General features: G+C 40.4%; 2 protein-coding genes across 2 annotated transcripts; one reads left to right on the top strand and one right to left on the bottom strand.

The window, feature by feature from the left end:
• Positions 1–707: 707 nt before the first annotated feature.
• Positions 708–9,004, bottom strand: ncf2 (neutrophil cytosolic factor 2; the record flags this gene model as incomplete). The annotated part of the gene is made up of 15 exons (XM_080543542.1): positions 708–839; positions 2,214–2,331; positions 2,826–2,937; positions 3,044–3,195; positions 3,344–3,387; positions 4,425–4,497; positions 5,379–5,444; positions 5,823–5,964; positions 6,180–6,223; positions 6,357–6,416; positions 6,586–6,693; positions 6,946–7,080; positions 8,212–8,320; positions 8,474–8,556; positions 8,813–9,004. 15 exons carry the CDS (start codon positions 9,002–9,004, stop codon positions 748–750), a joined length of 1,530 nt encoding a protein of 509 aa, XP_080399668.1. The 3' UTR covers positions 708–747.
• Positions 9,005–12,052: 3,048 nt separating this feature from the next.
• Positions 12,053–19,266, top strand: garem (GRB2 associated, regulator of MAPK1). Its single transcript, XM_080543286.1, has 6 exons — positions 12,053–12,182; positions 12,998–13,143; positions 14,286–14,411; positions 14,648–15,826; positions 16,944–17,101; positions 17,657–19,266. Exons 1-6 carry the CDS (start codon positions 12,062–12,064, stop codon positions 18,513–18,515), a joined length of 2,589 nt encoding a protein of 862 aa, XP_080399412.1. The 5' UTR covers positions 12,053–12,061; the 3' UTR covers positions 18,516–19,266.
• Positions 19,267–20,973: the final 1,707 nt, after the last annotated feature.

Genomic DNA, 20,973 nt, shown 5'->3' with positions numbered 1-20,973 from the left:
TTGGGATTGTGGAGATATTCTATTCACTGTGGGCATGTCATTTCGAGCAGAAAACCTGAAAACTAGGACCGATAAGAACAGGTTAAGATAACACCCCGAATCAGCCTATTTGTAGTTCATCCTGACCGTAGCCTGATACTCTTGTTAACAGAGAACTAAAGAGAGAGAGAGAGAGAGAGAGAGAGAGAGAGAGAGAGAGAGAGAGAGTGTGTGTGTGTGTGTGTATGTGTATGTGTGTATGTGAGTGACATGAGAATATGTTTTAGAAAACCCCATTAGATCCAACAAGACGTAAGAAATCCTGCACAGTTCATGGGAATTTCAATGGGATGAAGAGAAAATGGGTGTAGCCCACTATCCTTATCTAAATCCTTGATTGGATCGAAATTAGTGAAAGAAAATAAGGGTATAGAAATGTTTTGAACATTTGCACATTCATTAATTCATTAATAAAGCTAACATTAATATTATGAGAATGCATACAAGAGAGCTTAATACAACATTATACATTATCTGATTGATACAATGTTATAAAAATCTGGAGATATATTAGAAACCGACTGAGAGGGATACTGTATATCTGGTGCTAGGAATTAAGCCATTGCCAGTGAATACGTTGACTGTTATGGATAAATGGGATATGTTTCTCAACATGCACAGGCTGAGTTTAGGAGTCTTCAAAGGTATGATACATTTGCTAAAGTTGCTGATGATACCTTCGCTCCCCTGCCTTTTGCTTTGACCACATTATTTCTCTTTCATAGACCCTGCTTCCACAAAGGAAGCTGGGAATATACCAATATTTCCGTTGCACTGTCCTTCATACCAGTCTTCATTAACTGAAAAGAAAAGGAAATTTAGAAATAAGTCCAGGTTCTTGGTAGGAATAAGATATTCACTTAATTTATGTTGAATCACAGGAATTAGATAATGTAGGTGAGACAGACGTCAACTTGTTGCAAACAGTTGCCCTGCAATTCAAGTTGCTCCAACCGATTGTTCAACTTGTGACCTCTGACTAGCCAACACACATGACTGTCTCCTGAAATACCCGATGTAAACCAGCTACGCTATCGAAAAGCTAGCAATTCAACAGCACGGGTGGGGTATTTCAGTTTTACCATCTCAACACAGTTACATCGGCTCCCCACACACTGATGTTGCCCTCCATAAGTATAGGGAAGAGGAAGCATTTAGCATTTGCATAATTACTGTGAGGTCAAAGTAGAGCATCTCAGCTGTAATACCAATGGGTTTTCTTTTCTTTCAGATTGGTTTCGCCATTTAGAAAGTACAACATTTTTTTGTATTTGATTGACAGTCCTTTGCTAGCAATCTGACGGGAGGTCATACCGTGTTAAAATAAGTCAGACGAGAGTTTCTGCAGTGTCTACAACTCTCCTCTACTATGTCAGTGATTGCAAGGGAGCAGCATGCATTAGCTATTGCGCTGTTCAACAGAAGGACCTTGCGTGGGAGGAAAAGTGAAATATTGGCAATTTGTAACATCAGGACTGATAAGGGCATTCAAAGCAAGATATCTTGACTCAGAGGTCATTGTAAAACATGTTTTTTGTGAATGTGTATTGGCCTACTATTGAATAATAAAAACAACAAATCCACTGGATTACAGGGTAAAATTCTGCTTTAAATTCCTTCTTCAGCAAATAAAATGCATGTTCAATTGGATTTAAATCTGAAGATTGACTTGGTCACTCTGAACATTCCACTTTTTGGCCCTGAATGACTCCAAAGGAGAACGTAAAGGCTAGAATCAATACTAGACATTGACAGCTTGTCTGACGGAACAAACCTGACTAACCAGAAATACATGTCAAGCCAATTTCCCCAAAAGAGGGACGATATATAAAAAGGGTTGTAATTTATAAATGGTGAAACCAGTCTGAAAAAAGAAAACATTGAATTAAAGCAGCAAAAAATATTTTTTTTTGTCATTTCTAATTGCTTCCTCTTTCCAATACTTATGGAGGGCACCATAAGTGTGTGGGGAACCTGCATTATCTAGGCTAATTCCAGTGACACTGACCCTTATTATATAAGCAAAGTGTCATGTTACAATGTTGTTAGTTTATCATACAGTGCCCTCCATAAGTATTGGCCGCTAGTAAGCCTTGGCACGCAATGGCACCGCTGTGTCCACCAATGAAGGTATGGGTTGTAGCATTTATGTGTAAGAAAAATTGGTATCTCACCTTTGGAGAGAATTACGATGATATCTCCTTGACGGAAAGTAAGATCCTCTGGATCTGAAGACTCATAGGAATAAAGAGCCTCCATGTGAGGCTGGCTTTGGCCCTGCTCACGCTTGACCTTTAGTAAGAAAAAAGTATCCATGACTTTCAACAAATACATGCAATTCATCTAATCAAGGGTAACAAATTGGGAGTGCTACTGGTGTAACTCTAACAAAGCCCCTACTCTTTCATCTCTCCCTTGCTGCACTCCTTGTGGTGCTGCTCCACTCGCCTGTCCCCCTACCTGCCTGCCTGCTTGTCTCAGGTAAATACACTAGATAAAGAAATCAGTAGGATAGTTCTCTCACAATTATTTGAAATCCTGTAGCTAGATTAGCTAATAGCTAGATATTTTAGAGGGCATTTTCACAAGCCCCTTTGTCCCCTCTTCTACCTTCTTGATAAAATCAGTAACAAACTAAACCTCCCTGTTGCAGCAATCCCCCTGAGGAAAGGCTTGGTTAACAGTTGTTGGCAAATGTTATGTCAACATCAACAGCTGTTTCAAAACCTGTTACCTGACTACTTGCAAAGTAATAATATTCCTATACTTCCTCTTAAATACATTACCTCCTGGATGTCACACCACAATGTTAGACGGCCATCGCGGGCTCTGTTCCAAACGTTGGCCATCACTGTGTCCTCGTCAATCACCATTTTACCAGAATCTGGTTGGCTTAAGCTTGAAGGAAAGTCAAAGAAATAGTTAACAAGAACTCTGAGCATGGCTTTGAAACAACAATTGATGTTGACATAACGTTTGGCAACAACTTTTAACCAAGCCTTACCTCAGGGTGATTGCTGCAACAGGGTGGTTTAGCTTGTTACTGATCTTCTCAAGAAGGTTTGTATAGGCGAGTCCAGGTTCAGTGCTGATTGCTATGGTGTAAGTGGTGTGCACTTTCACTATACACAGAGAACTGTCACCCGACTCATCCGTCTAGTTTAGAATGTGAAGACGAGAAATAATAAACACACACAAACATTTGTTGTTTTACTTTTTAAGTTTTACTGAGCATTTTACTTGGCAATGGATATATCATGTTGTAAAATGCTGTGTTATGTTTTTAATAATAATACATACGTACCTCAGTGTTTGTACTACTGACTGTCTGATTTTCAGGGGCCAAAGCTGTTGCAAATTATCCCCCCAAAAGAAAAAAAGCAAGAAAACATGTAAGTACAGTGCTGGTCTGAAGTAATAGAAACATTGGAAATATGCTGAGAGTTAAGATGTGAGATAAGAGAGTTACATGCAAGTGATGATTCTGTGTACATTCTCTTGAATCCCAGTACTGTACATATGACAACTGAACTTCAACTTGTCATTTCTGACTATTGATAATTAATTTAAAACTATCTATAAATAATTATTGGACAGCCCCTTACTTGAAATGCTTATGATTGGTGTGTTCATCATTTTAATTCAAATTCGACCAGAGACTTTTACGGAATTTGAACGGCTGTACTGCATTGTACAGTTTAGGATTGTAAATAGTTGTCCTGCGGATATCATGGTATCCCAGGGTCAACTTTGGGATGGCAGGCGAGTCATTGTTTTCAAATGAGCTTGCCGCACTATTTACATTAGTGAAGCTGCTCTCATGGATGAAAAGTCACGCACTGAGTACAAAGTCATTGAAATACTCATGGTTAGGGTTAGTATTAGAGTTATTGAAGTAATTGAAATACTCATAGTTAGTGTTAGGGTTAGGGTTATTGAAGTAATTGAAATACTGACGTTTTGACCCTAGGATATTAGTTAACGAGGTGACGTGCAGTTCAATCTTCCTGGTTGAACCAACGCTAAAGGCGTCATTATGTTTCATTTACTATGTAGGAAACTATGTACATATTCAATATTTGTAATTTCCATGATACCAACAACTGGACTAAATCAATGACCCTCTCTTAATGAGATAATACAGCTGTGTGCTGGTAGGCAAACTGGTAGTAGTCGCTCTATGAGTAGAGGGCTGCAAGGGAATTTTCCTGGCTACACAGTGTACAGGTTTTTACTTTTGCCTGCATGCGGCTCTGTCAGTATGTAAAGCGCATTGAGCCGCATCTTGTGAGAAATGCGCTATACAAATAAAACTTGATTTGATTTGATTTGATTCAAAAAAAGGAAAATATGTGGACTTTAAAGATGTCATGACAAACGTTTACCAGATTTCCTCATAGGTCTGTTGGGTGGTACTCGTCTAGGTGCTGCTGGGATGTCCTCCCTGCTTGTCCTGTCCTATATGAAAAAGTAACAAGAAAACAGTGACCACTGGTAGAAACATGACAACTGTTTGTTCAGCAGGAACATTGTGTAGAGTACCCTATGACAGTTGTATTGGGGATGTTTCACTGTATTGTACAGTATAGTTGTGTAGCACTAGTATTCAAAGTAGCTCACCGCCTCAGATCGTTTTTACGTGCATTGATCGTATATTTAATCACCATATTTCAAAGTCCATAACAACTCCCAAACTCAAATCTGAAATACTTTAACCAACGATAATGTAAAATGGTGTAATTTCTTTGTTTCCAAATCTGTTCTGTTATGCTCAAATACATCAGACTCAAAAGTCGGGTTATAAATAACATATCAGCAAAGTAAAACTGACAAATTACTCAACACTGCACCATTCATATAAAACAGACAATGAATGAATTAAAGCCTCAAGACCTGAATATGCAGACATTGTTCTAGCTTTGATTTAATGCCTTACACTTAGATATATGTGTGCATTTCATTCAACTGAAGGTGTTGTAATCAGGGTTGTATGTTTTAACTGGTAGGCCTACTTGTTTGATTTGAAAGCTGAGCATTTCTTCATACAAGAGAATGAACTTCAATGTGTAGTTCGATTTAAAGCATGCTTATTTCATTGAAATTACAATAATATAATGTTAATGTTTTTTTTGTTCCTTCTATCACGGAGACTGCCAATGGCCCCTGGCCTGAGCGAGATTACTCTTCCTGCTACGACTGGTAGATTGATGATTCACTTGCTTAGTCAAATGTAAGTCGCTTTGGAATAAGGCGTCTGCTAAATGCCAAAAATGTAAAATGTAATGTAACTGATACCCATGTGATGATGAGATTACTATGCATAAACGGTAGACATTTACCTGATCTTGTTTAGATGACAATGTGATTTCCAAACGCTCCAGGTAATTGCAAGGAACAAGCCCCCTCTAAAAATGAGATATATGTAAATACCAAATTCATTCTGTGCATATAACACAAACACCATCACTATTTGAGTAAGTCATGTCTTTGTTATTACAGATCATAATATGATCATTCATAATGCTTGTAAGTAACTAATCAATACTTTTTTAATGTTACATTTCTCTGCTTCAATACTAGTTCGGTACTTATACACTCTTACTTTTAACAGAGGAAGATTACTGATGACTAATGGAATTACTTATTTGGTGTTACCTGACAGATAAAGATGCATTGTGTAGTCACAAACCTTCCTCTTGTTATTAGCCAAACGTCACATTCAAGCCTGCAGTTTCTCTGTTCAAAGAGCAAATGTATTGTATTTACAAAACAACGTCACGTACCCTCTCATTGAAGATGACAGATGCCCAGTTGTCGTCCCCTTTGTGCAGCACAAAGACAATGTTGCCAGGCACCACGGCTAACTCTTCACTAGTCACAGCGTTAAATTCGAAAAGGACAGTGTGTGGTTCCCCCTCCAGAGCCCTGCGGGGTGACAGACATCAGCCTTAATTCTGAGAACCATACAGTACATAAAAACTGGTTAAATAACGATGGAATTAAATTGTCAAAAGCCATCGAGGAACCAACAGTGATTTCACAAACAAGCAACTATGCTGCCTTGTTTTTTTTTTTATGGCCATTAGCTGATTGTCATTCTCAAGATAATTTAAGAGTACTTGGTGTCATTTGAACTATACCTTAGAACTTCAGGCTTTTTTGGGCCAGTAGGAACATCTTCAACCTATTTACAATGTGAAAATATAATATTGTATTGTCGGTTGACGTTAACTCGTTGTTACTATTGCAAAATGGCACTATTGAAATATATCACATCAAATTAAATGTCTGTTCTCGTAAGGTCCGTGACACTTCACCTGTGGCTGTAATGGAGCAAATCCAGAGTATTTATCCTGGTCGACGATGGAGGAAACAACCTGAGGACCAATGCAAAACCATGCTCAACATTAAACAGGAAATATTTCTTATTCAGTGCAAAAAAGTTCCTAATCCCATTTTTCCTGTATAAAATTGACATTTTATATATATATATATATATATATATATATAATATATTTTGTATTTGTTTAGAGATGAAAGGGATACCTTGGCCTTGCCCAGATAATCCTTTTTTTCCAGTTGAGCCAGATATTGCTTGTTTGGTTTAAACAACACATTTGCCGGGACCTCAACTGGCTCAAAAAGCTTCTGCTTCTGTGGGACGAACAGAATAGTTACATCACCTACTTTGGCTAGTGAGAAGTAGTGAGACAAATCATATAATTACAATTCTAACCAATTCAACATGAATTCAATGGATTGAGCAAACACAGTGGGAAAGCACAGTGGTAACCCCATTTTTCAGGGGGGTTGTGGGTGTGAATACATTAGCAAGCCACTGTAACATGTTCATGACTCACAAATAGTAAAAGTCTATGTGGTTTACTTTAGAGAATGGTCACTAACCAGTATGGACTCAAGAGCCTTATCAATGATACTGAGCTTGGCTTCTGTTCTGAGATTTAGTGCTGTCACAAGGTTGTCCTGGGCTTGCTTCCACTGGCCCATCTGAGCATGGGCAAGGGCCATGTTGTGCAGAACCTGTGAGGGGATAAAAATACTTGATGCAGACCATGCAATTTATTTATGGTTCAATGTCTAACTGGTAATCTACAGAGAAATGACATGGTAAACTGTTCAAGGTGAAGCATGTAGCTGTGCTGCACTCTGTGGTCACACTGAAACCAAGCTAATGCTTCAGATCAGGAAGCTAACAAAGCCTGTTTTATGACATGCAGCGGACCAGGTTTCAATCCCAGTTGGTCACATCAACAGCTGCATTACTTGTTTATGTCCTCCATAGGCCATTGCTTGGCCTGAGAACGTGCCTGTGTCTGGGTATATATCTCGGATCTCAGAATCTCATCTCTCAATTTAGATTATGTGCATGCAGTAAAAAGTGCTGTCAGAAGTTGTTAGCAAGTCGACACCCGTTGAAACATTTTGCTGCAGTCTCCACCTGAATTCCACAGGATGACCCACTCCTCTGCCAATGCTATTGTGTGCAAATCGATGTACACACATTGCACTCGATGAAAACATGGAGTTAGCTGAAGACCTTTTCGATGCCAGCATTTTGTAGGTGTGCATTCAATTATCTATAAAAGAATCTGTTGAAATCCCCCCCTCCATTCCTTTTTATAGGTTCTCACATAGGAAGCATTAAAATCCCAGAAATCTGAAGCCATGCCCCTCTACTCGGGTATGGAAGTCAAGTTTCCCTATTGACCCTCACTACAAATAGCTTACCGTTGGCCACTTTTGACATTTGCAGTTGTTGTTATTTGTTTGTTTCAATAAACGTTTTAATGTCTTTGGGGTGTCATTATCAAACGTCACACCATGAGTATCTATTCGTTGGTAGAGTCTATATGTTGCTAGTGAAATTCACTGGATGCACTGTCTCCCATCAGCACTTTTGATGGGTGCGCCGTCAGACTATCCATTTAAATGGAGAGTATGACTTAGTGAGATTAGGGGTATGCAACTTGGAGTGTAATGTCAGTCCGAATATTTGTCAGGATATTGATAAATGGCGTGCTTTAATATGATATTTACAAATAACTAATGTCACATTGTCTACTGCATCACCATCAGTAGATCTTCTCATAACCCATGGCCTTACATTTGTAACACTGGCAAGGCTTTCATCACACCTTGGAGTGCACTCACCTCACAAGCATACAATTTGTATCTCAGCCCAAGTGGATTGTAGTCAATGATGTGGTTCCCTCTCAACTCCCGAAAGGCGTACTGGAAATCAGCAAAAGACTCTTCAAACCTAGAAACAAAGTGCAGGAAAGCACATCAAATAATTTGGTTATAGGTCGAACATACATTTAGATACAATGATATAGAATAATGTAATACACCATCTCAAAGTGTGTATAATGTGTCATAATAATCAATTTCGATCATGATTAATTTATCTTGCCTCTCTTTTTTGTAGAACGTCATTCCTCTTTGAAAGAAGGCAACAGCCAAATGCTCATCTTTGCGGATGCTGCAGTCAAATGCCTGAGTGATTTCAGAAAACTGTGTGAAAGTGACTTTCTCCAAAAGAAATGTACAACAAGTATTGTGTACTCTTACTTCCCCTTTTTCGGTGACTTGCATTTTTTAAATAGGAAAATAACATGCCATTTTAACAGTATTAACAGTACATTTAATTTAACAGTACAGATTTATTTAGATACATTGGGAACGAGGCTTGACTCTTGTGAGTGATGCAAAATATGAACAATCCATTTTAGACATTTGGTACTGATCATACCTTCTCAGCAGCATCCAGGTCCCTATTAATCAGATGAAGGCAGCCAATATTGAAATACATTTTACTGTTAGAAATCGTACTGGAGTCACTCTCTATAATGTCCAGAAAAGTTCTTAGGGCAGCCGCAGAGTCACCCCGGTCGAGACAGGTCACTGCCACATCCCATTGTCGGAGAGTGTCCACAAATGACATTGTACAAAAACTGAGAAGATGCACTGATCAACACCGTCAGTGAGGAAAAAGAGAACAGATTAATCACTTCTCTTCTTAAACTGACACATTGCCCCCGCGGCTATAGACAGGAAGTGGGATGTTCTGTAACTGATACCATATTCTATTGGATAAGGCCCCTCGGTTTTAGTTTTTTTTAAATCTGGTATTTTACGGTATTGGCTTTGTTGATTTTGCAAATGAAAAAAACACAGTGCTTTGAAGTGGATCTGAGGGATATAAGAGAGACAGTTAACCTGAAGAGGTTATTTAGTGGCAGACTTGAATGCCTTAGGAGGGATGGAATTACAACAAAAATTACACATGGCTGACAAAAAAGCTGAAAAGATCAGTAACTCCAGGAGAGGTCCATTTAGGAAATACTGGTACCCAGACTAGAAAAGGGTCTAAATTACACAGGGTGAAGGTACAGAGATCTGGCAGTCATGTGTTCATGCAACCAACCAGCGACACAGACAGAAACCAACATAGAGCTGTCAAGTTGGGAGTTATCAACAATAAGCATTTGGATAGCTTGTAGTGGGCAACTGAACTGTGTATTTCAATAAACCAAATATGTTGAAATACACAATACACTTGTAGGGGGGGGGGGAAGCAAGCCCTTATGCCTCTTCTTTATACAAAAACATGTCCTTTGTCTGTCACCATCCAAACTCAATGTTGAGTAAAGTTGTTGAGTAATGCTCAACTTTGTTAGAGTGAGTAATGCACTATACTATTTTGACACATTTTTGCCGTCTCAGACTAATGTTGGCATACACTACACAGCAACCTTGCCAAAATCTTTGTGTTTGCTGTCCCTCTCTCCAAGATGGGGGTTCTCACACTACACAATTTATTTCATACAGTACATTGACATATACGATGTGATCAAGATCTCTGCCAACATTGGTGCTATATTATCTATTTCCATTTTATTTTAGCCTTGTGTCCCATCTTAACCTCACAACTAAGACCATGGGTTGAAAAGAGAGAAAGTAGTTACTACTATCAAATCAAAATGGTATCAGATCTGGAAAATGCTATATTAGTAGTGCACAGTAGCTTCACTTGTTGAAGAAATCATGCCTTTTGTGATAAATGCACCAACTTTGACACAGAGCAGCCCTAAAGGAGTATTTTCATCTATACGTTTTGAGCTATACTCAGATTTGCATGACATCTCATTCATTCCTATGGCCATTCGCTCAGAATGGGGGACATTTCTAAATGTATCTTCTTTTCTCATATTTTAAGATAGACAGCCCAAACCACTTCTAGAATGTGTTTCTGATATAATTTAGGCTATACTTTTTAAGTACACTCGAGTTTTATACTCGAATTTGCATAAATTCCCATTCCAATTCCAATTCCACTGGCTATTGACTTTCAATGTGTATTTTTGCATCTACTTTTTAATATTTTGAACTAGGCACCCATATCTGACTTACTACTCCACTTAATTAACTTATATTCAGATTTTTACACTATTAGCATTTGAAGTTGCCCTAAATTAAATAAATGTCTCATCGTTTGGCTCTACACTCCAAAAGTTTAAATCAAACAATTACTATGATGGTAGAGATTCTTAACCTTTATTTGATGGTATTGGTACTTGGTATGTGTACATATTGAATTCACCATTCAGAAATTAAAACATTCTTTATGCATAGTCCCCCGATTTTAGGTACCCAAAAGTAATGTTGGCTATTGGCTTGACAGGTGTTTCTGGTATGTGAGGTGTGTTCTGTCACATCATGTATGCAGGCATAAGAGAGCTGTCAATGTCTAGTATTGATTCGAGGCTTTTTTTTGCATTTGCCTTTGGAGTCTGCTATTGGTGTCAGTCAACATGAGCACCAAACGGGAAAGTTAGGAAAGTAAGGAAGCTATAATGAGGCTGAAATATTAGACAAATCTAGCCAAAACCTTCGGCATACCAAAATCAACAGTTTGTAATATCGTTAAAAAAAGAAAGAAAGCACTGGTGAGCTCAGCACTCGCAAACAGGCTGAGCCAAGAACCACTTCTACAGTGGGTGACTGAAGAATGCTCACCACAATTAAGAAGAAAAAAAAGCACAGATCAGGAACATTACTCCAAGAGGTAGGTGTGAATGTGTCAGAGACTACCATCCGCAGGATATGTTACCAAACTACAGAGACTTCACTACAACCAGAAACACCAGTCAAGTCCATTTTCCAATACTTTTGGTGCCCTGAAATAAGGGGACTACTATGTATAAACAAGGGTTGTAATTTTCAAATGGTGAAACCAAGCCGTTCTTTAGAAGGTTTGCAAGTCGAACCAACTGCGAACCGGCACTAGCACCAGCCCAGAACTAGAACTAGAACTAGAACTAGGTTCGTGCTGGTGGAAAGGGGATGGAAGTGGTTGGTGCAAAGAGCCGATTCACTCCCAGTAAGGCCAGGTTTGAGTCGGTGTGCGCAATAGCCAGGGGACACATTTAAACCAATCCAACCTTTAAATGCTAATAGCTTTTCAAGTATAAATGCAATACATACATTGTATTCAAGTTTATGTGGTTGAAGAGCAGAGCTAAGGCCATTCAAAGACTATGGGGGGTTTAACATCTAGGTGGCGCTAGTTTGTTCCCATAATAAGGCTGGGCTAAAATGGCACTATATCAGGTTTTGTTCAGGCACAGAAAATTAGGATGTCAATTATTTTCATGCTCACTTTCAAAAGCGAACACATTTAAAAAAATAAAATAATCTGGGCTATAAGTGAGAGATTTTTTAAAATTATTATTTTGGGCGGAAACGAGCTTTCCTCCAATTCGTTGGGAAGTAGACCTGTCTGTTATCTATGGTTGGAATATCCATGATGGCATTTCCTGTCCACTGGGAAGTTAGTAGGAAGCTTAGCTTATGGCAGAGAGCTAACATGGAGGACCACAAAGTAAACAAGACAGGACAGAAATAAGAGTTAGTTAGTTAACATGCCAGTAGTAAGATGCCTGACAGCTCGGTAAGGTAGCTGAGCTCGTTGTGAACGTGCAGACGTCTTCCAGCCAACATGGACCTGGGCTCGATGTTGTACAACAACCTGAAGGATGTCTCCTGGAGCACCACGTCTCTGCCCTTAGACAGGCTGGTCAGTGTGTACAGACTGCCGCAGATTGTGAAGTTGGACAACGGTAAGAGACATTTAAACTGTTAAATCAACCAGCCAGACAGTTCTGAGGACCAGGGCTAGCAGCACTAGCTAGCTAGCTAACTATCAGCTCTGAGTTCGTCGGTTCACTGAAAACAGCTACATCTTTACAGTTCAACTAAGCTAGCTGATTAGCCTCCACCTATCTACCGTTGGCTAGCTAGGCTATCGATGTTGACATTGGGCTTGGTAAAGACAAGACACGGTTGTCGATTGTAAGCTAATGCTAACTAATGTTATTAGCTAGCTATCTAGTACCGAGTTAGTTAGATAGATAGATAGATAGATAGATTGGCATGCTAGTGAAAGTTATCTAGCCAGACAGCTACATATATAATAGTACTGTCAACCGTGTCAATGCGATAGACTGATGCGTTAGTGACCAAACGGTGTTACATCTTTACTCCTAGCTGACGGTGCTGAAGTACAACAAGCTCGTTTAATAAGCCCCCTGGCCACTCATATCGCTAGATTTAAAGATAAGCTATCTAATATGTGTACGACAAATATTACATTTAATGATCACATTCATTCACATCTTAAAATAGAGGTTAGGTCTGTTCCGGAATGTGGAATGCCAGTATGTACACACAATATCTATAATAACATGACATGATTATTGAAATATTACCCCTTTTTAAGACACACATTTCAATGATTTATGATTGAGAATGCTCTCCTATGTATTAGGTGAAAAAACCGACTTGAAGTTATCTTTTAATTGATATTACTTTTTGAGTCCACCACTTGTAACTAACACATTTTAACTAGCAAGTGTCGCTTTTTCTTCTTTTTCAGGTGAGTCGGTAGAGGGCCTGCGAGACAACGACTACCTCTTGATTCATTCCTGCCGGCAATGGACTACAATCACTGCACACAGCCTGGAGGAGGGCCACTATGTCATAGGGCCAAAAATAGAGATCCCAGTGCATTATGAAGGTGAAGTACGGAGCCACAGAGATGTCATAGTCGACAAATGATCATGTCAAAACTAGACCATTCTCATTAAATGCTATTTTGTTCCCAGAAAGTAGTGATTTGTTCCGTTAGTTTACCTTTTCTTCAAATAAATAACCAATCTGTTCCCTCAAAAAATAATCTACCAACCTTCCAAATAAAGTACTCATGATGTCGTATTTGGTCGACAAACCTTTGCATACAATAACTGCCTGAAGTTTGTGATCCATTGACCCCACCAGACGCTGGTTCTGTTCTTTGGTGACACTTTGCCAGGCCTGTACTGCTGCCATCTTCAGTTGTTGTTTTTATTTATTTATTTTGATCTCATTTTGTCATCAGGACATTAAATACATGATCAATTGGATTTAAATCTGAAGATTGACATGGCCAGTCAAGAACTTTCTGCTTTTTGGCCCCGAAGAAATCCCTAGTTGCTATGGCAGTATGTTTGGGGTCATTGTCTTGCTGTATAATGAAGCACCATCCAATTATTTTGGAAAAATAATAATAATAAAATGCATCCCCTTTCCAATGCTTATGGAGGGTACTGTCGTACACCTTGTTCAGGGTACAAGATCAGTGGACCACAGCTGTGTCTGTTCTACACTGATTAAAAGCGTCGCACAAGAATCAATGATCAAACTGACTGTCCCACTGACTGATCCACTTTACATCAATGATTCTGCGCCTGGGCCAATCCACTAACCAGGCTGACGGCATCTCACTGACTCATAATCAATGCCTCACAACATGACGGAAGTGTATTTAGTAAGCACACCCACAATTTAGGAGCACATAATTTAATGTAGAAATGCTCTACACTGGAAAAGTGAGGTTGCAATTAGGTTGGCTGAACTCTGGCTAATGCAGAGGACCAAAGATATTTACGAAGTAATGATGGTCAGGGATTTGCTGTACTCAAATGTAAATATTTCAGAAGCTTGCATTATTAGTTTGAGGCACCAAGTTAATAATACAAACATAAAAGCTTTAGCCTGTAACATGCTACCAAGCTACCCGTCCCTCTGGAACGCCAACCACATCAGACAGGCCAACACCCTCCCAACATTTAAACAGGCCCTCAAAAGCCACCCAAGTTCTCCTCTCTTCTTCTCCTTCAGGTCAGTTTAAGTTGCTGGAGCAGGACAGAGACGTAAAGGAGCCAGTGCAGTACTACAATAGCGTGGAGGAGGTGGCCAAAGCATTTCCTGAACGCGTTTATGTCATGGAAGAGATAACGTTCAATGTAAAGGTCTGTTTCTAAAAAAGTCTTCTGATTCTATTAATTGGTGGTACAGTTATCACAAGGATATTCACGTTTTATTGTATTGGTGTTGTATTGGTATTGGTGCATATTGTTATTATAATATTGGGGGGCGTTGCCACTAAACCCCCAGCATGCATACACCGTCTTTATATATGCTGTATATACCTAAAACAAGATTCTTTCATTAAAGCATGAGCATCTAACATGTCCTTATTTCACAGATGGCTTCGGGTGAATGCAACGAGGACACAGAGGTGTACAACATCATGTTGAGCACAGGGGATGAACTCACACTTATGGGCCAGGCTGAGATTCTATATGCTAAAACCTCCAAGGAGAAGTCCAGATTAAACACCATATTCAAGAAGATTGGGAAACTGAACTCCATTAGCAAGATTGGTCGAGGCAAGATGCCCTGCTTGATATGCATGAACCACCGCACCAATGAGAGCATCAGCCTCCCGTTCCAGTGCAAGGGCAGGTTCAGCACCTGTAGTCCTCTGGAGCTCCAGATGCAGGAGGGAGAGCACACTATCCGCAACATCGTTGAGAAGACCCGCCTGCCAGTGAATGTCACTGTGCCCAACAGCCCGCCCCGCAACCAACACGACCTCCATCTCATCCGAGAGGGGCACCGCTACAAATTTGTCAACATTCAGACAAAGACTGTGGTGGTTTGTTGCGTTATGCGCAGCAACAAGATCTTTCCCATCCACTTTCCCCTTCACATGGCCACGCCCAAGTTGATTATCCCCGAGGGGCTTCTGCAGGGCGAATTGTGGCTGGACACTATGGTGCATCGTTGGTTCACATTCTGTCAGGAACAGTTTGACATCGATGACTATTCCCGTGCTGTGCGGGATGTAAGGACTGACTGGAATGACGATGGGAAGAGTCCTATGAAAAGCAACAGTTGTGGCAGTGGGGGCAGTGGGGGCAGTGGCGGCACCAGCTGCTGCCCTGTCCACATGCATGTTCCCAGCTCTCTCACCTATGCCCGGGAGGAGCTCACCAAGTCCTTTCACAGACTCTCTGTATGCGTTTATGGCAACAACCTACACGGGAATAGTGAGGTCAACTTGCAGGGCTGCATGACCCTTTGTGGAGACTGGGCTCTTCTGCCACCAGATGGTGCACTGACTGACTCTGTTGACTCAGAGTACCTCTTCCCTGAGCTGTTGCAGAACATGAGCCAGTCTGTCCTCCTGAAGTCGGACCTTCCTTATGAGGAGCTGTGGTTGGACCAAATGCAAGGTCGGGCCCCTGAACAGTCTTTGAGCGAGGACACTAACAACGCTACAGGCACGACAGCTGTTCCACCCTACACAGCCTCTGGTATGAGTCCAATGACCTCAGAAATCTGTCTACCTCCACCCCCCGTCCCACCAAAGTCTGAAGCTGTGAGTAGAAATTAATGATGATAATGGTTACCTGCACACACTGGGTGTAACATTTAATTCATACAAATCAAAATCTCTGCCTATATTTTGTCAAACCCCCCCAAAATCTTGCCATTTTCTCAGTCTTTCTCAATTGTATTCAACAATCTTAGTCATAATCGTATTTTCTGTGCACTACAAAGTGCTGCAATTTTAGAGAGGGAGAGAGAGAGGCATCAATAAAATGCTTTTCAGTCAAGTCTAGCTGGAAGTCTGGCAACAGAGATTAGTCTGGTGGGGATACAGTAGGCGAACTCTGGGTTAAGATGTCTTAACAGCGTGGCACTGGATTGGACTGCATTATCGAATCCTGACTTGCGTTTATTCATGTCAAAATGTAAAAAAAATGCAGATAAATGCTGATTTCATTCGAAAAATCATAACGTTTCACTATTGTTTTTAATAACAGTGTCATTAGCGATCAAAGATAGTTACTCTATCATTGTCAATTATATAGTTTAATATTCCTTGAAATGAACATAGTTCACAGCGCCACTCTTACATTCTTTGGGGAGAACACTAGAACTAGATTTCATTTGGGTTTCAAGGGTTATTTAAAAATGGCACATTCCTTAAATTCCTAATTTTATTTTATTTCCTGTTATCTTGTTTTTCAAGAAATATTTGAACTGGAATGATAATGAATCGCATTTTCGAATCGCATTTTATTTCATTGTTTAAAATGGCAAAGAATCTATCACTGCTTGCTTGAAATGGCTTGAGTTTCAAAGATGCACTACCCTACCTGCACACCAGTTGGCCAGTATTACTTAGTTTTAGAAGTTCCTTTCCAGTTCTGTACTTAACAGAATAGGCATGAAAGCTAAAAGCCTTCATAGGTCTATCAAAGGGGGATTGTCTTTTTAAGAAAGGATTTGATATATGACCAAAGAACGTTGTTTTAACATTTAGTTACATACATAAATACTTTTTTGGCAATGACTATCTGGCTCATTTGGCAATGAGTATCTTATCTGATGGAACAAATTCAGCAATTCGTCTCAGTGAATATACAGTAGGCTGGGTAGAAAATGGGTAAAGACCTACAGGTTTTACAAGCAGAATGTTTTCTTTCCAGGTGAAGGAAGAATGCCGTCTTCTAAATGCCCCTCCCATCCCTCCACGAAGCTCCAAGCAGATGTACACAGCAGCAACCACTGCTCCTAAGCCTCGGCAGCAAGAGACTCGCTCTCCAAGCCCCACCCTCTCTTACTACTCGTCAGGCCTCCACAACATGTAAGGACTAAAGGATGAATACTACGTTTAGATGCTTAACTTACATTCTTCAGAATATACCTTTCCTTAACATGAGTTAATGATGTGTACGCTACTTCAAGTTAAGTTGTGCGTTTCCCTCTCAATGTAGGGTTATCCTAGTTTTCCCTGAATCATAAAGCCAGATGGACTCTTCAAGGCATTCAAAATCTTAAAGTTCAGTCCAGTAGAAACAGTGATTTCCATCAAATTGTAATCACATTTGGAATAGCATTAACCCCATGTTATTTGAGTGGAACCGTGTTGTATATATTAAATGCAATCATGACAGGCTAGCAGAAATAGCACGCAAGTACTTTTTTAGAAATGAGGCCCCAGGTTTTTCTATCTCTTTAAATCTGTAGTAAGAGTGAAAGTATGTTAAAAAATTAACGAAAGATGGAGAAATCCTCCTTAAACTCTAACTCTTACAATGCCTTGTGCGCAATTGTATTTGGTGTATTTTTAACAGCAATTGAAACCCAACTTGTAACAAATGGTCTTCACTAACTCAGTCTTCTCTTTTTCTGCCTCCAGTGGGGGGGATGAGAACGAGGTGGTAGAGCCGGAGGAGCAGCAGCATGTGTGCCACCCCTGTAGCTGGGTTAAAGCCAGTGCGGAAGAGGAGAGCCCAACAGCGTCTTGTGTTAGCCCACCGTTTGATGGCTTATCCTCCAGGTTGTCATGGCCCAACAACTTAAGTGGAGGAGATTCCCAAGGCATGGAGGAGTTCTTGCCCATCCATTGTCAAAGTTACTACAGCTATCCCAGAAAAAGAGCACCAGGCACCCCTAAAGCTTGCACTTCCAGCCTTTTTGACTTTGATGGAAGAGAGCACACAGATGGAAGCACCCTGGAGTCACACAAGGCCTCACACGCTAGTCAGTTTTGCACCAAATCATCGAGTTACACCCTTGAAATGTACAGAGACAAGTCTATTGAAGAATGTAACGCCAAACAAAGCTTGTCATGTCCCATCTTGCCACCGAGGACACCAAAATCATGTGAGACAACGAGAGGTACAGATTTGGGGATAGTGGCAGTTGATGGTACAGTGCAGGAAACTCTGAAGTGCCCCCTCGGCCAACATGGTCAGGGCACGACAGACATATTCTCCATCTCGTATCCCCTCTCCCCCCACCCTCCTCTCGCTGCCCCAGGAGCATTATGGCAACCTCCCATCAATCTCTCTGGGCTCTCTATCGAAGAGGTGTCAAAGTCTTTACGATTCATCGGCCTATCTGATGACACTGTGTCTTTCTTTGTCACAGAGAAAATTGATGGTAATCTACTCCTGCAGCTTTCAGAAGAGATTTTGTCTGAGGATTTTAAGTTAAGCAAACTCCAAGTGAAGAAACTCATGCAATTTATTAATGGTTGGAGGCCTAAAATATAACTACAATATGTACTCTCAGCAAAAACAATGCAATTGCAAATGTTGACATAAGATTTTTGCCTTCTATAATGCCATGCACATCCAGGTACTTTTAGTGTAATTTCATATAGCATGAGTGTGCTACCTAATTTTCCTAAATACACTAACAACATATTTCCTTGTTCTTATGGAAAGACCAACCTTGGATTGGCCATTGAATGAGTCTATATTCTCAGTAACCCGTTCTCAACCTACGCTTTCTTGTTACCCAGGGTTATCTCTGAATGTTTGTGAAAGCTAGCTGTCTACCGTGTTGATCCTGCTCTATGAAATGCAACCATGGTTACGATTGGTTGTCTTAATAAGGAACCGGGATGTGTTGTATGTATGTATGTATGTATGTATGTATGTATGTATGTATGTATGTATGTATGTATGTATATGTGTGTGTGTGTGTGTGTGTGTGTATATATATATAATCACTGAGTTATTACTGGCTTTAACCAAATCCTTTCCACAAAAGTAAGCGAGGTTACTAATTGAAGTTCATGATGGCAGCCTTTCGGCTTGCTAAATCCTAACAATGGCATTCAAACGGTGTGCCTAATAATGCTGAATTAGCCTAATATGCAAGTAACCAATAAAACCGTGACATTATGCAAAATGCTCTTGCGAAAGCCACTGCTAGTACAACTGACAATCTAACTCATGGCAGTTTAGGTTCATCAAGATCTCATTTAAAGGTGCTCTGTGCAACAATTTCACCTGCAAATAGCCCTCAGTGACAATGATATCTGTATGATAAATGAAAATAAAATGATTTTAAGCTAGTCAGTTATTTGTGGAGAGCGTCCAGTCTATACACCTTCATAGAGTACAAACAGCTGGGGGGGATCCTATCCTCAACAGGATTAAGATCCAGATCCAGGCTTTGACTTGGCCATTCCAGAACTCTCCGTTTATTTCTTTTTGAGCCATTACTTGGTGGATTTACTGGAATGTTTTGGGTCATTGTCATGTTGCATGGTCCACATCCGCTTCAGATGTTCTCACATTTTCCTTAAGCACTCTGATACAATAAAGAATTCATAGTGGATCCTATGATGGTGAGCTGGCCAGGCCCTGCTGCAGCAAAGCCGCCAAAACCCATGACATTTCCACCCCCATGCTTCACAGTTGGTATGACATTTATTTTATTTATTTTTTCTTTCAGATTTTATCCCTTTTTCACCCAATTTGGTATCCAATTGAACCCAACCTAGCATCCAATTATCCCCTGCCTATTGCGTAGGATCCGCCGCACGACCCCGTGGCCGGCAGCCCCAGAGGAGATCGCCAGGCAGACGAGCTGACTGGCTCCTCGAGCCCAGCACCGTTATTCCGGCACCCCGGGGGCGCTGTTGCGTGACGGATCCTTGTCCGGAAATAGTCCTATACCGCCCTCTGGAGCGGCCGCTCAATATGCCGCTCCCTGTGTGCCTCGGCCATATCCGGATCTGGCGAGACCGGGATTCGATCCCAGTCCCCGGTGGGCAGAGTTGGTATGACATTCTTGTGCTCAAATGCTGTCTGGTTTGCGCCAAACATGTCTTCTGTTACTGTGCCCAAATAATTCAACTTTGGATTCATCTGTGCAAAACATATTGTTCCAGACGTCCTGGTCTTTGTCTGGGTGTTCTCTGGCAAACAGCAAGGGTTTCCTCCTTGGACACCTCCCATGAAACTCAAACGTGTGCAGTCTCTTTCTGATGGTAGATGCATGTACTTTAGGAATGGGAATTGATAAGATGTTATTGATATTAATGCCATTATCGATTCTGCTTATCGGCCTGATTCTTTATCAATTCCCTTAACGATTCCTGATCTATTTTCTGTGTGGAAAGAAAATAGGCCTACATAGGTTTTCAGCATCAACGCAGCTGTTTTATTATCTCTCGAGTCTCTGAACAACACAGTGTAGTATGTCGGCCTAATAACATTTGAACATGTTAATGAATTACAATACTCGTTTTTTTAAAAAGGATATAACTTGGAAAACAAATTTAAACTGACTGATAAAACATAATATGTATGTTTAGGAGGGAAGGTTTGTGGCTCTTCTCTGCTGGTGGAGAGGAGGATGCAGGATCATCTCTCTCTTGACCTTTGAAAGACTTTTCCTGAAAGACAGATGGTATAGGTGAGCAGCTTGTCTCATCAGTGCAGTTGAATGTGCAAAATCTTTAATCAAACAGCACATGGGTCATGTTTTCAATCTTGACTGAGCAGAGGTTTACTCACCTGTATAGTATCCAGTCAGGGAAGGGCTCTGAGGTTGGCACTTCATGATCTGATAAGTGGTTTCGTTTTTATCAATCAAACAATTCAATAGGGACAGCGGTGGATCTTTCTGCATTTAGGCTCATGCAGTCTAACAGGATGAGTCCTCTAATTCAATAATCTTAACCCATTAAACAAGCAAAGACGCATTGATGGAAAA

Source organism: Nansenia antarctica, assembly GCF_963989245.1.
Source record: "Nansenia antarctica genome assembly, chromosome: 12".
Lineage (NCBI taxonomy): Eukaryota > Metazoa > Chordata > Actinopteri > Argentiniformes > Microstomatidae > Nansenia > Nansenia antarctica.
The sequence above is the reverse complement of the archived record's forward strand: the minus strand, read 5'-3'. Positions and strand labels throughout refer to the sequence as shown.